The sequence below is a fragment of the Ovis aries genome, chromosome 2, assembly GCF_016772045.2.
Source record: "Ovis aries strain OAR_USU_Benz2616 breed Rambouillet chromosome 2, ARS-UI_Ramb_v3.0, whole genome shotgun sequence".
Taxonomy (NCBI): domain Eukaryota; kingdom Metazoa; phylum Chordata; class Mammalia; order Artiodactyla; family Bovidae; genus Ovis; species Ovis aries.
The window spans coordinates 161570942-161591123 of record NC_056055.1 but is presented as its reverse complement, the minus strand read 5'-3'; the positions used below and the strand labels follow the sequence as shown (position 1 = coordinate 161591123).

General features: G+C 36.6%; 1 protein-coding gene across 29 annotated transcripts in view; it reads right to left on the bottom strand.

The window, feature by feature from the left end:
* The window catches only part of ORC4 (origin recognition complex subunit 4), a 95809-nt gene that overhangs the window by 37263 nt on the left and 38364 nt on the right, over nucleotides 1-20182 (bottom strand). For 14 of the 29 annotated variants that reach the window (XR_009599353.1, XR_009599349.1, XR_009599350.1 and 11 more), the window contains exons 3-6: nucleotides 14890-14962; nucleotides 8728-8898; nucleotides 8016-8092; nucleotides 7435-7525 (exon numbers count right to left, since the gene is read on the bottom strand). Coding sequence is in view for 21 of the 29 variants with exons in the window: in XM_060410036.1 (XP_060266019.1) it covers nucleotides 7435-7525; nucleotides 8016-8092; nucleotides 8728-8898; nucleotides 14890-14962 (412 nt within the window). In the remaining 8 variants the exon portion in view is untranslated. Of the gene's footprint in view, nucleotides 1-7434; nucleotides 7526-8015; nucleotides 8093-8727; nucleotides 8971-14889; nucleotides 14963-20182 lie in introns of all 29 variants that reach the window. The other 15 variants (XR_009599355.1, XR_009599356.1, XR_009599354.1 and 12 more) reach the window with 2 other exon arrangements.

Here is a 20182-nt window from a genome sequence, read left to right as displayed (position 1 = left end):
TTGCTATTGTACTTACATAGTATTTATATTTCCCTGGCTCTGATTTTATGTTTAAAATCACTTTAGGTTTGATAAATTGTTCAAAACCATTTCAAATTATTTGCAGAATGAAACAGGGTCAATAATAATGCCTTCATTTTACATATGCAAAGGAAGTTATAACAGGTTTATAGCCTTTTTTTCCACTAAATTTACTTTAACATCAAGTTACTGTGAGTTGCATGAATTAGCTCACAACTTTTTCGTTAGGTGTGTGTGTATGGTCTGAAATGATGATTTAAATATAGTAGCAAGCATGTCTTCAAATAATAATTTTAGTTTCACTCTTGATATGGCTAAAATTTACTGTGTAATTAGCTAGGTTAACAATCATAAGTCAGATTTTTTTTTCCCCAAGGAGACAATGTCATCTTTTCAATATTTTATACTATATTATATACGAAAAAAACCTTAGTTGGTTACGTTACATTAACCAGCATAATCAATTTGGATATCCCATTTCCACATTCTTTGTAGCTAAAAATTAATGTTACAGATATACTCGTATAGTTTGCTTTGAACTGCCAGCATCCAGAGGCTTTTATTACTATTCACAAATACTTTCAGGGACACAATATTCAACAATATGCAACCAGAAGAAACAAACTAGAAGAAACTTTAACCATCTAGCAAGTCTAATTTCTATGTAGAAGAGTATTTTCCAGACTTAAATCTCTCATTTGGAACCATATCTATTTTTAAAATAAAATATTTGAAATACAACAAACCACAGAATTTGTTATCTTTACCACTTAATTGAAGATTTTTAATTTTTGTATTTTAGACAGTTTGGCTAAGGGTAGTATTTTCAATATACTGCAATCTTATTTTTTAAGTTCAAATTTCTGTAATTATACTAATAATATTACTAACGCATGATTATACTAAGCTATGAAGGCAATGGCACTCCACTCCAGTATTCTTGCCCGGACAATCCCATGGATGGAGGAGCCTGGTGGGCTGCAGTCCATGGTGTTGCTAAGAGTCGGACACGACTGAGTGACTTCACTTTCACTTTTCACTTTCATGCACTGGAGAAGGAAATGGTAACCCACTCCAATGTTCTTGCCTGGAGAATCCCAGGGAGGGGGGAGCCTTGGTGGGCTGCCGTCTATGGGGTCACACAGAGTCGGACATGACTGAAGTAACTTAGCAGCAGCAGCAGCAGCAGCAGCAGCAGCAGCAGCAGCAGCAGCAGCAGCAGCAGTAGCATGATATATATTATACTAATTATACGATAAAATAATACTCGTATCTAAGAATAACCTATTTTATATCTCAGGACACGCCCACACACAACAAATCATAAAAGTGAGGAGTTAAACAATGCTTCTCAGCTTTCTGAGCTCTCAATATTGGAGCATAGTAGGAATAAACTAAATTATACCATAATGGAATATTTTTTCCATACTTAAGTCACATTAGATAAATTATTTCAAAGCACCAGAACATGGTGTTGTACCCATAGACTTGTAGAATCCTTAATGTAAACAATGGACTTTCATTAGCAATGTTTCATATAGCTTCATTAATTTTAACAAATGTACCACAGTAAGGCAAGATGTTAATGACAGGGAAAACTGCCAGGGTGAGTGTGTGTATGAGCATGTATCTGTGAGAGAGAGATTACGTGGGAACTCTTTACTATCTGCTTACTTTTTCTTTAACAAATATATGTATTTTAGTCAATTTACTAATGAAATGGAGTATACAGGTTTAATTTGTATTTACTTATACATTTTGTAAGCGTTCACTAGCTCTATTTCCTTTTTTGTAAACTTTCTGTATGCCTTAAGAGACAAACTTCCAAAATCAAAGTTCAGAATAAATTAAGTCATTAGCTGCTCAAATTATACTTCTGGCTTGACACTTTGATGCATGAATCACTGAGATTCAACTTCTCTGTTGTAGGTCATTTTACTTCAAGATGCACAGTGTATGATGGAATAACAGGTCTAATGTACTGATTTTTTAGGTCTCATTTTCTCCCATACTGATACCAGAATATCACTATACAGCTCTTTGAAGAATTAAAGTACCATGTAAAAATGTTCTTCAAACATAGTATATAATGTGTTTTCCAAAAACAATAATTAAAACTGGAAAAAAAGGAAAATCATCCTTTTACTAAAGAAAGACCTAAATTCACATCAAGAGGGTTTGCAGAGTTACGGTTTTTATGACCTACACTTTGATATAACCTGTGAAACTTTCACACTGCTAAGAAACAGCAATTCTACAAGCATCTAGACAAGGAAAAATCACATATAAACTCAAGTTAGCTGTGGTGGTCATCAGTGAGGTTCACCATACTTCTGGTTAACCTCCCTTTCTAGGTACCTAGTAAAAATGCACTGCCCTGCTCTCTTGAAACTAGGTGTGACCATGTGACTCACTCTGCTCAATAAGTGTGAGATGTGCTCTGTAGCACCTCTGGGCAGGAACTTTAAGACTGTCCCTGATCCATCAGGCTTCCTTTCCTCCACTGGGACGTCAGGGGAGGAACATGCTGAGGTAATATTACCATTTCTTGTGAGTGAAGACAGAGAATAGTGCCCCCTTACTGTTACACAATGTGGGGACACAGCAAAAGTAAACAACAAATTCGAGTCAAGACACTGAGATTGAGGGTTGGTATGACTGCGTAATCTGAACTATCCAGTTTGAAAAAGCAGTTTATAAAGGGAAAAGAAAAGCCTGCCCTTGGAATTTTCCCATAAAACACAAACTGAATAAACTATGTGATTTCAAGGGAGGAAAAAATAAGTCACGGAAGAGTTTAATCCCAGTCATTTATAAGTAATGTGCAAAATAATTTTTTGATTTAAAATAGTCTTTTTACATTTCCCCATATTACTCAACTTCCTATCTCTTTTATATTTATGTGTTCTGAAGGAGTTTAGTGATTTGTTCTGTTAACTAGGTGCTGTATTTTTTTCCCTTGCCTTCAACCAACTTCCCACTCTGTAGTTTTAAAAATAGACTGCATGGTCATATAGTTCGCCCCTCAAAAACCATAAAAAGATATATAGTGAAAACAGCCTTAACCTCTGTTCCCATATGCCACTCAACAAATAACCCACTACGTTATTGTTTAATATTTCAGAAAGACATTTGTTGACATTGTTCAGTGGCTAAGTCGTGTCTCTCTATGACCCCATGGACTGTAGCACACCATAAAGAAGACATAAGACATAAAAATGGCCAAAAAGCACTTGAAAAGATGTTCAACATCACTATTAGAGAAATGCAAATCAAAATTACAATGGAGTATCACTTCACACTGGTCAGAATGGCCATCATCAATAAAACCAACAAACAATATGTGCTGGAGAAGGTATGTTGATGGGAATGTAAACTGGTACAGTCACTATGGAGAACAGTATAAAGTGAAAGTGAAAGTAAAGTCGCTCAGTCGTGTCCGATTCTTTGTGAACGCATGGACTGTAGCCCACCAGGCTCCTCCATCCATGGGATTCTCCAGGCAAGAATACGGGAGTGGGTTGCCACCTCTTTCTCTAGGGAGTCTTTCTGACCCAGGGATCGAACCCAGGTCTCCCGCATTGCAGGCAGACGCTTTAACCTCTGAGCCACCAGGGAAGCCCAGCGGTTCCTTAAAAAACTAAAAATAGAATATCATGCCCCAGAAAACCCACTCCTAGGCATTTACCCGGAGAAAACCATCATTTGAAAAGAGTCATACACCTCGATATTCAGCTCAACTGCAGCACTATTTACAATAGCCAGGGCATGGAAGCAACCTAAATGTCCATCAGCAGAGGAGAGGGTAAAGAAGATGTGGTGCACATATATATATGCATTTATATATATAATATTTATATATTGTATAATAATATATATGTTATATTTATATATAATAATACATATACATAAATATATATTTACACACAACGGAATATTCAGTAAGTTCACTCGCTCAGTCACATCTAACTCTTTGTGACCCAATGGACTGCAGCACGCCAGGCTTGCCTATCCATCATCATTTCCCAGAGTTACACAAACTCATGTCCATTGAGTCGGTGATGTCATCTAACCATCTCATTCTCTGTCATCCCCTTCTCCTCCTGGCTTCAATCTTTCCCAGCATCAGGGTCTTTCCCAATGAGTCAGCTCTTCACATCAGGTGGCCAAAGGATACTTTGGCTGCAAAGAATACTCCAAGCTCCAATAGGAGCTTCAGCTTCAGCATCAGTCCTTCCAATGAATATTCAGGACTGATTTCCTTTAGGATGGACTGGTTGGATCTCCTTACAGTTCAAGGGACTCTCAAGAGTCTTCTCCAACACCACGGTTCAAAAGCATCAATTCTTCAGTACTCAGCTTTCTTTACAGTCCCACTCTCACATCCATACATGACTACTGGAAAAAACATAGCTTTGACTAGACAGACCTCTGTTGGCAAAGTAACGTCTCTGCTTTTTAATATGCTGTCTAGGTTGGTCACAGCTTTTCTTAAAAGGAGCAAGGGTCTTTTAATTTCATGGCTGCAGTCACCATCTGCAGTGATTTTGGAGCCCAGAAAAATAAAGTCTGTCATGTTTCCATTGTTTTCCCACCCATTTGCTATGAAGTGATAGGACCAGATGTCATGATCTTAGTTTTCTGAATGTTGAGTTTTAAGCCAACTTTTTCACTCTCCTCTTTCCTTTTCTTCAAGTGGCTCTTTAGTTCTTCTTCGCCTTCTGCCATAAGGGTGGTGTCATCTGCATCTCTGAGGTTGTTTCTCCCGGCAATCCTGATTCTGGCTTATGTTCATCCAGTCCAGCGTTTCTCACGTCGTACTCTGCATATAAGTTAAATAAGCAATATACAGTCTTGATATACTCTTTTCCCAATCTGGAACCAGTCTGTTGTTCCATGTCCAGTTCTAACTGTTGCTTCTTGACAAGCAATTTCTCAGGAGGCAGGTCAGATGGTCTGTTATTACCAACTCTTTAAGAATTTTCCACAGTTTGTTGTGATCCACAGTCAAAGGCTTTGGCATAGTCAACAAAGCAGAAGTAGATGTTTTTCTGGAACTCTCTTGCTTTTTCGATGATCCAATGGATGCTGGCAATTTGATCTCTGGTTCCTCTGCCTGTTCTAAATCCAGCTTGAACATCTGGAAGTTCACGGTTCACGTACTATTGAAGCCTGGCTTGGAGAATTTTGAGTGTTACTTTGCTGACGTGAGAGATGAGTGCAATTGTGAGGTAGTTTGAACATTCTTTAGCATTTCCTTTCTTCGAGACTGGAACAAAAACTGAATGGAGTATTACTCAGCCATAAAAAAGAACAAAGTAATGTCATCTGCAGGTACATGAGTGGACCTAGAGCTTGTCATATTGAATGAAGTAAGTTAGACACAGACAAATATCATATGATATTACTTATATGTGGAAAATTTTTTAAAAGGGTACAAATGAACTTATTTACAAACCAGAAGTAGTGTCACAGATGTAGAAAACAAACCTGTGGCTACCAGGGGGAAAGGTGGGATGGATAAATTGGGAGACTAGGGTTGACTTCTACATAGTACTACCCATAAAATACGCAACTAATAAGGACCTACCATATAGTACAGAGAACTCTACACAATATTTTGAAGTGGCCTATATGGGATAAGAATTTAAAAAGAGTGGACATAAGTATATGTATACCCAATTCACTCTGCTGTATATCTGAACCTGACACAACATTGTAAATCAATGATACGCCAATAAAAATTTAAATATATACATTTCAGGGAACTTTTGTTTATGGAGAAATATGATTTCTTCCCTTTTTTGGACTATATACAAATATTTCTGTATTCTCTTTTACTGCAGTATCACAGTCCATTACATGGATGGATGTATCAAGATTTCTTAATCAGTATTCTGAGGGTTATTTATACTGTTTCTCATCTTGCACTGCTAATAAACATTGCTGTAATGAGTAACAATACACATATCATTTCACAAAGATAAATTCCTAGAAATGTTGCCGAGTCAAAAGTAGGCACATTTGTAATATTGGTTAGATTTTGTCTAATTCTAATTTACACCACCAGCAAGAACATCAGTATGTTATCAATTTTATAGATCTTCTTGTTAACCTGATAGAAAAAATTACTGTATTTTTATTTAATTTACCAGATTATGAGTGAAATTAAACATGTTTCTAAGTTTAAAACTGATTTGTATTTAATTTCCTATGACCTTTCTGTGCATATCTTTCCTCAGTTTTTCTACTGTTAATAGAGCTGTTGTTTTAATAGTAGTCTCATAGCTCAAAAGTATATTAGTCACATACTTTTCCTATATAAACTACCATAAATAGCACTGAAGTCAAACACAAAGAAAAATCATAATAAAAAAACTAAGGATAAAGAAATAGTGGTTGTATACAAGGACTAAGCCAAAGGACTGCACTAAATTAAACAGTCAGAAATAAATACGGTCATAAATGTGATCATAATAAATGAAAAAATTTTTAAAGAAAATAAATTATTTAGATCTAAATCTCCAATTTATGTACTACAAACAATACTGGAAACAAGTGATGACAGTAAAATCCTAAAGTCCTAATTTCCCAATCTTTACATAATACACAGTCAAACTGTATTGCTTAAAAAATTAAAACATAATTCTAATTCTATTTTACATAGTTTTACTTAATATAAAATAATACATAATACACAATTTTACTTCTATACATAGTAAAAATGCATATTAGTGAAAAATCTAAATTTATTGCATGGAATATAGCAAAAGCAGATTATACAATTACATAGTAATATTTGTAATATAATAGCCATAACTGGTCTTACACTGAATAAAGAAAATGAAAAGAGAAAACAAGGGTAAAAAAGCAAAAGTTATCTTTTTGAGGTTAACTAAAGTTATAATACAATAAAGATGGAAAGTAGAAGAGAACTCTAGAAGATACGAATGCATGTATTAAAAAAACCTGCCTGAGTTAGGGTTACACAATAAACTAAAAGAACAAAATGCTTGATATGATAGCTACCTAATCTACAAATAGAGACAATATCATGCCTACCTTGCAGGGTTAATGTAAAGAATAAATAACAGAAGATAAATAAAAGGTACAAGGAACATGTTCAATAAATGCCAGTTTGCTTTGTCTATTGGCAGTCACAAATTCTTGACGGACCAAAGACCACAATGGAACAAATAACATTTGAAAATTTATTACTGTGAGGAAAAATAAGGTAAAAAAAGTTCTCTCAACTCAAATAAACAAGTCTAACTTTATAAAGGCTTTGCATGTATTCTAAGACTTAAAATTTAAAAAAAAATGCTAGTAACACAAGGATGAAATAATCAAAACCATTTTCAATGTTGTACATGCCTACAAAGCAAAGGAATGCCAGAAATCAACAGCTTTTACCATGGTCTTTCCTGAACCTCGGGGTCCAATAATGAGAACAGAGTTACTTTCTCCATGGATAGCAGTTCTTTTTAGCAGCTCTATTAAGTGTCTGAAATGATATAAAGAGGCCAAAATTTAAAAAGCAAAGCTGAAATAATTTGCTAGGTAATACTTTTTAAATTAGTCCTATAGAGAAGAACAGAAATACTGATTCTCTAGAAACCTCAAGAAGAAACCAAGTAAGACTGAAATATTGTGGTCTTTATGGTGGTATGGGATAGGAACAACTGTGGCAAATCTTAGGAACTTTCACTTCACAGCTGGCTGCTGAGCATTAGGGGCAAGCTCAGAAATCTCTCCATAATACCAAATGACAGAAATAAACAGTTTGAAAGTTAAGAGTTTTTTTCATTATGGAAATATGTATATCTGCTCTTCCCTCACAACAAGTCATTTTTTTATACACAAAGCAAAACTTTACCTCTATAAAAATGTTCACTATCCTTGTTTAAGACAAAATCTGTGTATGACAATTTCTACAAAACCTAAAGGGTATCTATAAGTAGTTTCGTAACAGATAAGTGGGAATCTAAACTTACTTATATTGTACTTGTACTCCAAATAGGTTACCATGTGGACTCTGATGACAAAATCTTTCACGTAAAATTCTTTGTACCTGATAAAAATAAAGTGAATACAAATGAAAACATTATATACGCAATCAAAAATAAACAAGTAAATATATTTATAGCAGTTCGAGTTAGGTATTAATGAATCAATTCAGCTCTCCCTAAACAACTTGTCATCATGAGGTCTGGCATTTTCCCAAGTGATAAAATTAACAGTTCTTGTTTTCCAGGTGGCACTAGTGATAAAGAATCTGCCTGCCAATGCAGGAGACTTAAGAGATGTGGGTTCAATCCCTGGTTCAGGAAGATCCTCTGGAGGAGGGTATGGCAACCCACTCCAGTATTCTTCCCTGGAAAGGCCCATGGACAGAGGCACCTGGCAGGCTACGGTCCACAGGGTTGCAAAGAGTTGGACATGACTGAAATGACTTAGCAGCAGCAGCAACTCCCAGAGAAAGGATGAGAATTTAGTCATGAAGCTTTCAACAAGAGAGCTTTATGATGTTACTTTAGCAACATCAGCTATTTGAGGGCTGTTTTAATGTATGTGAATAAATGAATACTTCATTTTGTGTAATATGTCAGCCAAGGAATAAACAATGAGAGAATTTAATAATGTAATCTAATCTAATAATGCTCATGAACCATATCTCAGTCTTTGAGTTTAGTCACTCAGTCTTACCTGACTGTGTGATCCCATGGACTGTAACCCACCAGGCTTCTCTGTCCATAGGATTTCCCAGGCAAAAATACTGGAGTGGACTGCCAGCTCCTTTTCCAGGGGATCTTTCCAACCCAGGGATTGAACACAGGTCTCCAACATTGCAGGCAGATTCCTTACTGTTGGAGCTACCTAGAGACCAACATATCTAAACTGGTTTAGCTCAAGTCCTATCTTTCTGTACCTCTCATAGAAGTCAGGATTCTGAGGAAACAAGAAATTTTAAAGTCCACACAGTTATTGAGGACCTATTAGATGCAGAGCACAAAACTATTAAAAGAATATGATCTATTGCCTAAAAAAAAAAGCATATATATATTAGTAAGAAATGACACAGTCAGTAATCTGCAAAAAATTAGTAACCTAGCATATAAGGAGATGTTCAAATATATAGAAGAAATCATACTGATCTATGATATAAAATAAGAAATCACTGGAATTAAGTAAAATTCTTCTAAAGAGCTAAATTTTTATTTTGTCTTAAAATGATGGACTTAGACACAGCTGTAAAAAAGAAATTCAATCCATCACATTCTTTAAAAAGATGGACCATCAAAATTGTTCCTTTTCTACATTTGCTGCTAACAAACAGTGTCCAATGACAAAAACCTTAGGAAGTTATTTCAGATTTAGCTTCATCAGCAGAAACAAGAAGTTGCCAACATTATTTGCTTCTTGCAGACTCAAGTGTGCAGTATGGGAGTGATCTTTCATGTATCAATGAAAAAAATCTGAGTTCACTTTATATATACCAGAGGCAGAGAGAAGCAAATTATTCACTAGGGATAAAATAATCCATACTTAGCATTTAGAAGGAAGTGGAAAGAATAGAAAGATTGGTGTCCGAGAGACAATACACTATTCTGGCAGGCCTGTTTTGAGGATTAAAGAAAGCAGTAATCTGTAATACAATATAGTTATTATATAGGAAACAGCTGATATCTATAAAAAACCTAAGGAAGCAAACATACATTCAACTAAACATAGTGTGTATTCCTCCCCCTAGACAAGATCACTGTAAAAAAAACACGAACCTCAGTGCTTTTCTTGTTTAAAACTTCATTAAAGTCTACAGACAGACAATTTTGAATAAAATACAAGATAAAGAAAAAGTGAAGCAAAGCTGTAGTGAATACTCAGAGGTTCGAAAATTCTAAAGTGAGTTGATGTGAAAGTTAAACAGGTATGTACATGTACAGAAATTAATTTAGGTGCACAGGGAAGATCTTCGCTATTTACAAAGATATGTTCACTTCAGTCACTCAGTCGTGTCTGACTATTTGAAACCCCATGTACTGAAGCATGACAGGTCTCCTTGTCCATCCCCAACTCCAGGAGTTTTCATAAACTCAGGTCCATGGAGTCAGTGATGTAATCCAACCATCCCATCCTCTGTCATCCCCTTCTCCTTCTAACTTCAATCTTTCTCAGGATTAGGGTCTTTTCCAATGAGTCAGTCAGTTCTTCGCATCAGGTGGACAAAGTATTGGAGTTTCAGCTTCAGCAACAGTCCTTCCAATGAATATTCAGGACTGATTTCCTTTAGGATGGACTGGTTGGATCTCATTTCAGTTCAAGGGAAACTCAAGAACCTTCTCCAACACCACAGTTGAAAAGCATCAATTCTTTAGTGCTCAGCTTTCCTTATAGTCCAACTCTCACATCCATTCATGACTAGGGAAAAACCATAGCTTTGACAAGAGGGACCTTGTTGGCAAAGTAAAGTCTCTGCTTTTTAATATGCTGCCTAGGTTATCATAACTTTTCCTCCAAGGAGTAAGCGTCTTTTAATTTCATGGCTGCAGTCACCATCTGCAGTGATTTTGGAGTCCCCCAAAATAAAGTCTGACATTGTTTCCACTGTTTTCCCATAAGTGATAGGACCGGATGCCATGATCTTAGTTTTTTGAATGTTGGGTTTTAAGCCAACTTTTTCACTCTCCTCTTTCCTTTTCATCAAGTGGCTCTTTAGTTCTTTGCTTTCTGCCGTAAGTGTGGTGTCATCTGCATCTCTGAGGTTATTGATATTTCTCCTGGCAATCTTAATTCTGGCTTGTGCTTCATCCAGTTTAGCATTTCTCATGATGTACTCTGCATGTAAGTTAAATAACCAGGGTGACAATATAGAGCCGTGACATAGTCCTTTCCCGATTTAGAACAACTCCTTTCCCAGTCTGTTGTTCCATGTCCAGTTCTAACTGTTGCTTCTTGACAAGCAGATTTCTCAAGAGGCAGGTCAGATGGTCTGTTATTCCTATCTCTTTCAAAATTTTCCACAGTTTGTTGTGATCCACACAGTTAAAGGCTTTGGCATTGTCAACAAAGCAGAAGTAGATGTTTTTCTGGGACTCTCTTGCTTCTTTGATGATCCAATGGATGTTGGCAATTTGATCTCTGGTTCCTCTCCCTATTCTAAATCCAGCTTGAACATTTGGAGGTCCACGGTTCACGTACTGTTGAAGCCTGGCTTGAAGAATGTTGAGTGTATAGCATGTGAGATGAGGGCAATTGAGTGGTAGTTTGAGCATTCTTTGGCATTGCCATTCTTGGGGACTGGAATGAAAACTGATCTTTTCTAGTCCTGTGGCCACTGATGAGTTTTCCAAATTTGCTGGCATATTGAGTGTAACACTTTCTCAGCATCATCTTTTAGGATTTGAAATAGCTTAACTGGAATTCCATCACCTCCACTAGCTTTGTTCGTAGTGATGCTTTCTAAGGCCCACTTGACTTTGGATTCCAGGATGTCTGGCTCTAGGTGACTGATCACACCATCATGATTATCTGGGTTGTGTAAATCTTTTTTGTGTAATTCTTCTGTGTGTTCTTGCCACCTCTTCTTAATATCTTCTGCTTCTGTTAAGTCCATACCATTACTGTCCTTTACTGTGCTCAACTTGGCATAAAAAGTTCCTTGGTATCTTTACTTTTTTGAAGAAATCTCTAGTCTTCCCCATTCTATTGTTTTCCTCTATTTCTTTGCATTGATCACTGAGGAAGGCTTTCTTATCTTTCCTTGCTATTCTTTGGTACTCTGCATTCAAATGGATATATCTTTCCTTTTCTTCTTTGCCTTTAGCCTCTCTCCCTTTCATAGCTATTTGTAAGGCCTCCTCAGACAACCATTTTGCCTTTCTGTATTTCTTTTTCTTGGGGATGGTCTTGATCTCTGCCTCCTGTATAAGTCATGAACTTACAACCACAGTTCTTCAGACACTCTACCAGATCTAATCCCTTCAATTTATTTGTTATTTTCACTGTATCATCATAAGGGTATTGATTTAGGTTATACCGAAACGGTCTAATGGTTTTCCCTACTTTCTTCAATATAAGTCTGAATTCGGCGGTAAGGAGTTCATGATCTGAGCCACAGTCAGCTCCCGGTCTTGCTTTTGCTGACTGTATAGAGCTTCTCCATCTTTGGCTGCAAAGAATATAATCAATCTGATTTTCGTGTTGACCATCTGGTGACGTCCATGTGTAGAGCCTTCTCTTGTGTTTTTGGAAGATGGTGTTTGCTATGACTGGTGTGTCCTGTTGGCAAAACTCTATAAGCTTTTGCCCTGATCCATTCTGTACTCCAAGGCCAAATATGCCCCTTACTCTAGGTATTTCTTGACTCCCTACTTTTGGATGCCAGTCCCCTATAATGAAAAGGACATCTTTTCTGGGTGTTAGTACTAGAAGGGCTTGTAGGTCTTCATAGACGTGTTCAACTTCAGCTTCTTCAGCATTACTGGTCGGGGCATAGACTTGGATTACTGTGATACTGAATGGCTTGCCTTGGAAACAAGTACTGCATTTTGGAGTCTTTTGTTGACTATAATGGCTATTCCATTTCTCCTAAGGGATTCTTGCCCACAGTATTAGATATAATAGTCATCTGAGATAAATTCATCCACTCCAGGCCAGTATTTTTAAAAGCATAATTAAACATTTTCCTTTAAACAGAAGGTAAGTAAGGTCTTACAAAGGAATGTCAGTAACATTTAACTTTTGCTGTAAAAAAATGTAGTTCTGGTTAAGCCAGTGTAGAAATATCATACCCATTTCCAGCTAGACTCCTCAAGTATATACATAGTTAAAAAATATTAAATGTTTATGATAAAAACACTAAATATACTAGAAATATAAGGAGACTCTCTCAACCTGTTAACATCCACAAAAAACCACAGCTAACATCATCAGTTCAGTTCAGTCACTCAGTCGTGTCCAACACTTTGTGACTCCATGAATCGCAGCATGCCAGGCCTGCCTGTTCATCACCAACTCCCGGAGTCCACCCAAACTCATGCCCATTGAGTCGGTGATGCCATCCAATCATCTCATCCTCTGTCATTCCCTTCTCCTCCTGCCCTCAATCTTTCCCAACATCAGGGTCTTTTCCAATGTGTCAGCTCTTTGCATCAGGTGGCCAAAGTATTGAAGTTTCAGCTTCAAAACCCGTCCCACCAACGAACACCCATGACTGATCTCCTTTATGATGGACTGGTTGGATCTCCTTGCAGTCCAAGGGACTCTCAAGAGTCTTCTCCATCACAGTTCAAAAGCATCAATTCTTCAGCACTCAGCTTTCTTTATATTCCAACTCTCATATCCATACACGACCACTGGAAAAACCATAGCCTTGACTAGATGGACCTTTGTTGACAAAGTAATGTCTCTGCTTTTTAATATGCTATTTAGGTTGGTCATAACTTTATTTTCAAGGAGTAAGCGTCTTTTAATTTCATGGCTGCAGTCACCATCTGCGGTGATTTTGGAGCCCAAAAATGTAAAGTCTGATACGGTTTCCACTGTTTCCCCATCTATTTCCCATGAAGTGATGGGACCAGATGCCATGATCTTCATTTTCTGAATGTGGAGCTTTAAGCCAACTTTTTCACTCTCGTCTTTCACTTTCATCAAGAGGCTCTTTAGTTCCTCTTCACTTTCTGCCATAAGGGTGGTATCATCTGCATATCTGAGGTTATTGATATTTCTCCCGGCAATCTTGATTCCAGCTTGTGCTTCTTCCAGCCCAGCGTTTCTCATTATGTACTCTGTGTATAAGTTAAATAAGCAGGGTGACAATATGCAGCCTTGATGTACTCCTTTTCCTATTTGGAACCAGTCTGTTGTTCCGTGTCCAGTTCTAACTGTTGCTTCCTGACCTGCATACAGGTTTCTCAAGAGGCAGGTCAGGTGGTCTGGTATTCCCATCTCTTTCAGAAGTTTCCACAGTTTGTTGTGATCCACACAGTCAAAGGCTTCGGCATAGTCAATAAAGCAGAAATAGATGTTTTCTCTGGAACTCCTTTGCTTTTTCTATGATCCAGCAGATGTTGGCAATTTGATCTCTGGTTCCTCTGCCTTTTCTAAAACCATCTTGAACATCTGGAATTTCACGGTTCATGTATTGCTGAAGCCTGGCTTGCAGAATTTTAAGCACTGCTTTACTAGTGTGTGAGACGAGTGCAACTGTGCGGTAGTTTGAGCTAACGTCATACATCATACTCACTGGTAAAAGACTGAACACACTTTCCAAATATAAAAAATGGTCTGCTCTTGCTAGCTTACTCAGTATTATACTGAAGGTTCTGGTCGTGACAATCAGACAACAAAAAGAAATGAAAGGCTACAGATTGGAAAGGAAGAAGTAAAACTATATCTCTTTGAAGAGGTCATGATATTATATACAGAAAAGCCAAAGGAATAAACTAAAAAAATATATTATAAATGAGTTTAGCAAGGTTATAGAATATAAGATTAATATAGAAAAATCAATTTCATTTAGATACACAAGGAACAAATAAAACATAAAAGTAAGAAAATAATTTCATTTACAACCACAACAAAAGGAATAAAATACTTTTCAATAAACTTACCTAAAGAAGTGAAAAACTCTGAAGATAATATTAAAGTAAATTGAAACTTGAGAACATTTAGGAAGACAAGAATAAAATTAGGATTCCATCTATCCAAACATTTATAGAGGTTGAAATTAGGAAGCAGCATTGTCACTTTCCTTGACAATGGAAAGTGTGCTCCTTCATACATAATAAGGGGAGAATTCAAGTTAAGAATTCAAGTTATCCCCTTTCATGGTAACAGGCATTAAGATTAATGAAAATATACACTAACCTGTGAAACGTAGTCTGCTTGTATTAAGTTGCTACTCTTTGATTTACGACTGCTCATTTCCACAAATGAAATCCTTTAAAAAAATAATAAAAAATTTTAGCATGAATATAAGGATGATTGGCTTACAGAAATTAAGAATTTACTATTATAGACTCAAACACAGTGACATATGTAAGTTATTTCTCAATAAAACCAGAAAAAGAAAAATCTCAACGGCTCCTCTTTGCCTAACTACAGGTTTATTTGACACTCCCATTTCACATTTTAGATGGTTCTTATAATTAGTCCTACCTTTCTTTTCAATCTAGTATTCAGCTTCCTTTCTCTGCCTTTAAAAACAAAATCAAACAAACGAAAAACAACGGATGCACTTCCTTTGTATAGAATGTTGCTCCCCACATTCATCCCACAGGATCATCTATTCCAGAAAAACTTCGCTTTCTTGCTCCACTCATCAATCATACACAGTCATTACAGACTAGGTAAAATGTTTCTTCTGCAAACATACAGAACTGCCTGTACTTCTCTTTATTCATAAACATTTCATACTAAACAAAATTTTGTGGTCAATGCCACCAAATTGAGAATACTTAAAAATTCCAAGCATTAACTGGAATGGTGTGTGTGTGTGTGTGTTTAATAACAAAGAAAAAGTTCTGTAAAATTCTCCTGGAGGGGAAAAAAAAAAAATTCTCCTGGAGGGCAATATATTCATAGATAAACACCTTCAGCTAAAAGATCTAATTTTCTCACCAGCAATTTCCTAGAGAAGTACTTCACTAATCAGGTAATAATAACTTAGCCAGGAATTGTTGGAAGTGTTTTGAATTTATGATCTTATTTAATTCTCAGAATCCTATGGAATAATCCTAATACCTCTTTCAGATTAGATGACACAGAAAGGTTAAGTAACTTGATCAAAACCATAACAGTACATAGGTTAGAGTCAGGATTTAAACCCAATCTAGTTATACTTCATTATACATAACTATTATCTATCTATCTATACACACATACACACACACAGAAAATACATAAATATTATATACATAGTTATAAGTATATATAACTGCTATTTAGCCACCTGATTTTAAAAAGCAGAAATTTCAATAACTTGAAGGAAGATCTGCGTGTGATATATTTTACATTCATACTTAATAATTTCATATACTGACATTTAGACAACAACCTTTGGCATTAGTTTCTACAGGACAGCAGCAGAGCAATGCTTTGACAGCAAATCTGTACCTTCCCTTACAGTATAGACAAGGCCTAAGTCCCAAAAGGATTCTGGCTCCAGGCCAGAATAGAGTACAAGAACAGAGTACTCTCCTGATGTTTTGGTTCCTTAAGCTTCCCTCTTAGGAGAAAAGCGGTTTTCTCAGCTGCCTTAGGGCACCTTTTAGCAACCTTTTCTCTATTCAAGGCACCTTGCCTGACAATCTTTACATCGATTATTTTAATTTTATCCTACTAAATTTTTTTTATCTTGAATCAGAGTTGCGTGTGAGGAAAAACCCTTTCAGGAATATGAAATTACATCTTCATTCTGATTAAAGATACTCTTGACTGTGAAAAAGTCTGAAATCACAGGAAACAATGGAACAACTGTCCCTGAGACAATAAAAAGTAAACTCTAAAAAAACGGGGGAGAGATTTGACAATATACCTTATCTTTTTCAAGCTATGTTAGCTATTTCACAGTACTAATGGAATTAAAATATATTTCTCTCCATTTCATGGACTGAGAAAACATGCTCAGTAGAGCTAAGTAAAATGTCTGAGGTCACAGGGTAGGTGTCTAAACTGCCTCCTTGTATTGAATATAATTCAGGTAAGTCACTAAAATCATGCACATGGTGACACATGATCATTTCGTGATTATTCGTGAAAGAAACATACATACACCCTGCACTTCAGTGCCTATACATAAATTTTGACTGCAAATTAAGTATTAATCAAAAGATTGAAGCTCAACCATAAATGATCCAACTAGAAAAATGGGTCAAAGGCATAAACAGACATTTCAGACAAAGAGGCTATATGGATAGCAAATAAACACCTGAAACACATTAGCCATTAGAAAAAGGCAAATTGCAACTACAAGGTACACATTTATCTGAAAAGCAAAAACAGAACAGAGAAAACACCACATGCTGGTAAGCATGAAGAGAAGGAAGATCTCATATACAACGACTCGTGAGAATGTGAAATGTTACATCCATTCTGCAAAGTTTCTTTTGGCCATTTCTTATAAACAAACATACACTTACTGTGTGACACAGTGATTACACTTTTGGGTATTTATATCACAGAAATGAAAACTTATGCTCAAATGAAAATCTATAATATGAGTCTCAATAAAAACTTTATTTGGAACAGCCAAAAACCTGAAGACAATACAAATGTCCTACAATGAGTTAATGGGGTTAAAGAAATGGAACATCCACACACTGAGGGACTATAACTGAGGCCAAAAAAAAAAAAAAATTAACCACTTATATGTGCAATAATGTGGACGGCTCTCAAGGGCATTATGCTTTGAGAGAAAAAATAAAGGCTGATCACAAAAATATTACATATTGTATGATTACATTAAAAAATTCTTGAAATGACAAAATTATCACAAAGATGAAGAACAAATACATGATGGCAAAGAAACAGAACTGAGGAATGAGTATGATAATACAAAAGGAGTTACAAAAAGAATTTTCTTTGTAATGATGAAACAGTTTTGTATCTTTATTGCAATACCACAAAAATCTACACATGGGATCAAGCCACAGAGAATTAAACAGACACACAAAAATGAGTAAAAGTAAAACCTGTTGAGAACTGAATAAGGTCTGTAGTTCAGTTAACAGTGTTATACCAATGTCAATGTCATGGTTTGGACCTGCAATATCATAAGACGTCACACTACAGAGAATCTGGGTGAAGGGTTTATGGAACACTATGAACTATATTTGCAACTTCTGTGAGTCTGTAATAACTTCAAAATAAAAATTTAGCAAAAATAAAAGTCTAATTATACAGTTTCTTTCAACTGCTTAATGACAAAAGAATAATGTTATCTGCCAGTAGGTAATATTATTATTATCTGCCAATAGATTAAATTACATTTGACCGAATTCCTCCTCCAATTTTACCAGTGGATCATAAAGGCAATGCCAAAGAATGCTCAAACTACCGCACAACTGCACTAAACTCATACATTACTAATCTTGGAGTAATGCTTAAAGTTCTCCAAGCCAGGCTTCAGCAATACGTGAACTGTGAACTTCCAGATGTTTAAGCTGGTTTTAGAAAAGGCAGAGGGACTAGAGATCAAATTGTCAACATCAGCTGGATCATCGAAAAAGCAAAGGAGTTCCAGACAAAACATCTATTTCTGCTTTATTGACTATGTCAAAGCCTTTGACTGTGTGGATCACAATAAACTGTGGAAAATTCTGAAAGAGATGGGAATACCAGATCATCTGACCTGCCTCTTGAGAAACCTGTATGCAGGTCAGGAAGCAACAGTTAGAACTGGACATGGAACAACAGACTGGTTCCAAATAGGAAAAGGAGTACGTCAAGGGTGTATATTGTCACCTGCTATTTATCTTCTATGCAGAGTACATCATGAGAAATGCTGGGCTGGAGGAAGGACAAGCTGGAATCAAAGATTGCCAGGAAAAATATCAATAATCTCAGATATGCAGATGACACGACCCTTATGGCAGAAAGTGAAGAGGAACTAAAGAGCCTCTTGATGAAAGTGAAAGACGAGAGTGAAAAAGTTGGCTTAAAGCTCCATATTCAGAAAATTAAGATCATGGCATCTGGTCCCATCACTTCATGGGATATAGATGGGGAAACAGTGGAAACAGTGTCAGACTTTATTTTGGGGGGCTCCAAAATCACTGCAGATGGTGACTGCAGCCATGAAATTAAAAGACGTTTATTCCTTGGAAGGAAAATTATGACCAACCTAGACAGTATATTAAAAAGCAGAGACATTACTTTGTCAACAAAGGTCCGTCTAGTCAAGGCTATGGTTTTTCCAGTAGTCATGTATGGATGTGAGAGTTGGAGTATAAAGAAAGCTGATGGCTGAAGAATTGATGCTTTTGAACTGTGGTGTTGGAGAAGACTCTTGAGAGTCCCTTGGATTACAAGGAGATCCAACCAGTCCATCCTAAAGGAGATCAGTCCTGGGTGTTCATTGGAAGGACTGATGTTGAAGCTGAAACTCCCAATACTTTGGCCACCTGATGCAAAGAGCTGACTCATTTGAGAAGACCCTGATGCTGGGAAAGATTGAGAGCAGGAGGAGAAGGGGACAACAGAGGATAAGATGGCTGGATGGCATCACCAACTCAATGGACATGGGTTTGGGTAGACTTTGGGAGTTGGTGATGGACAGGGAGTCCTGGTGTGCTGCAGTCCATGGGGTCGCAAACAGTTGGACATGACTAAGCAACTAAACAGAACATGGGAGTTTTATTTCTTACTGTCTGATACTATGATGTTACTATTCTAAATAGGACTAGAGACAAAGTATAAAAGAAGCTGAAGGTCTATGCATGATGAAGTCATTACTGATGTTGTCATCAAATGAAAAATAGGTGACTACAATTATTTAGGTGCATAAAATTGGGTAGAAACTACTATTTTAACTATAAAGAGGAGCAGTGAAAAGGATAATCCCAAGGAATAGCTTACTTAATATTATTTCTTTAGAGTTTATACATCCTACATTATTGGCTTATGGTAGATCCTCCTCTAAACTTACATTTTGCTCAGGAGAATAAACCTAATTTTCAGTTTCAGAATTTCAAGTAATAACTGGTTCAATTTAAATTGCCTAAAAAAACTAAAACCAATCCACTCCTGTAACTAGCTGCCTCTATCCTGCTTTACATCACCATTATTTCTTGATTGGAAATCTATGCCAGCTTTCCTCTCATCTCCAATGCTTACCCCCATTTTCATGTAAGTGAAAGTCACTCAGTCCTGTCCAACTCTTTGAGACTCCTTGAACTGCAGGCTTCCCACTCCTTCACTATTTCTTGGAGCTTGCTCAAACGCATGTCAATTGAGTTGGTGATGCCATCCAATCATCTCATCCTCTGTTGCCGTCTTCTCCTCCTGCCCTCAGTCTTTCCCAGAATCAAGGTCTTCTCCAATCACTTAGCTCTACGCATTAGGTGGCCAAAGTATTGGAGTTTCAGCATTAGTCCTTCCACTGAATATTCAGGGTTGGTTTTCTTTAGGATTGACTAGTTTGATCTCTGGCTGTCCAAGG